The 942-nt window shown below is 37.4% G+C and overlaps 1 protein-coding gene across 5 annotated transcripts in view; it reads right to left on the bottom strand.

Moving 5' to 3' along the window:
• Window positions 1-942, bottom strand: part of LOC108734222 — a 37,387-nt gene that overhangs the window by 35,438 nt on the left and 1,007 nt on the right. For 3 of the 5 annotated variants that reach the window (XM_018465681.1, XM_018465679.1, XM_018465683.1), the window contains exons 1-2: window positions 789-870; window positions 491-593 (exon numbers count right to left, since the gene is read on the bottom strand). Coding sequence is in view for 1 of the 5 variants with exons in the window: in XM_018465684.1 (XP_018321186.1) it covers window positions 541-550 (10 nt within the window). In the remaining 4 variants the exon portion in view is untranslated. Of the gene's footprint in view, window positions 1-490; window positions 594-788; window positions 871-942 lie in introns of those variants that run through there. The other 2 variants (XM_018465684.1, XM_018465680.2) reach the window with 2 other exon arrangements.

Consider the following 942-nt stretch of genomic DNA (forward strand, 5'->3'; position numbering starts at 1 on the left):
GAAGTCACTTCCATGTTCGGGAACTTAGGAATTATAAAAATGTTGCGTGGCGCTGTACGGGTGCGAAACATGGACGGTGGGCGCTGCGGAAAAGAAAAGGTTAGAAGCGTTTGAAATGCGGTGTTACAGGCGAATGATGAGGATACCGTGGATAGAGAAGGTTAGACATGAAGAGGTATTAGAAAGAATAGGAGAATAGAGGATTCTATGGAAGTCAATAAAGAATAGGCGAGATAGGTTGGTAGGGCACCTTCTCAGGCATGAAGATCTAGTCAGACATTTAGAGGGTTATAAGGAATAGAGGTAGGCCCAGATTAGATTACTGTTCGCAAATAGTTAAGGATATGGGTTGTTCTAGTTTTAGGGAAATGCGAAGATTAGCTCAGGATAGGAAAGAGTGGAGAAACGTGTCCAACCAGTCTTAGGACTGACGACCTTATGATGATGATGAAAGTAATAACAAAATATTGTGGAATCGTCAAATACTCACCGCAACTTTTAAAGTAAATAGAGCTGCTCTCTCTCGTCGGCGATACTTACTGGTTTTCATTTTGCGCAATCTTTTAGGATTATCTCTAATTCTGTTTTGCTGACTGAAACAAATTAAAACGATAATTTTTAAATTTCCATTAGCAGCAGTAAACTGATTAAGTATTATATAAGCTACTAGAAAATTGATAAGAAAGGAAGGGAAAATAGACACAATTTGTGCAGGTTTCAAACGGGTCTAACTAGTAGGTAATTGACAAAAATATAATATCTATACATATCGTATTTCTTCATAGTACCTTAGACGACCTCGATTAACTTTCTTCCACCGATGCTATAGCAACGATAGTAAACGCATAATAAGTAATAATAATCGTGTGGAACGGGCATTGTACGTAAAAGTAGATTTGTGATATTATTTACAAGCATATTTTACAACACACAGTCCATTAT

The sequence above is a fragment of the Agrilus planipennis genome, unplaced genomic scaffold (genome assembly GCF_000699045.2).
Source record: "Agrilus planipennis isolate EAB-ADULT unplaced genomic scaffold, Apla_2.0 scaffold7, whole genome shotgun sequence".
Taxonomy (NCBI): domain Eukaryota; kingdom Metazoa; phylum Arthropoda; class Insecta; order Coleoptera; family Buprestidae; genus Agrilus; species Agrilus planipennis.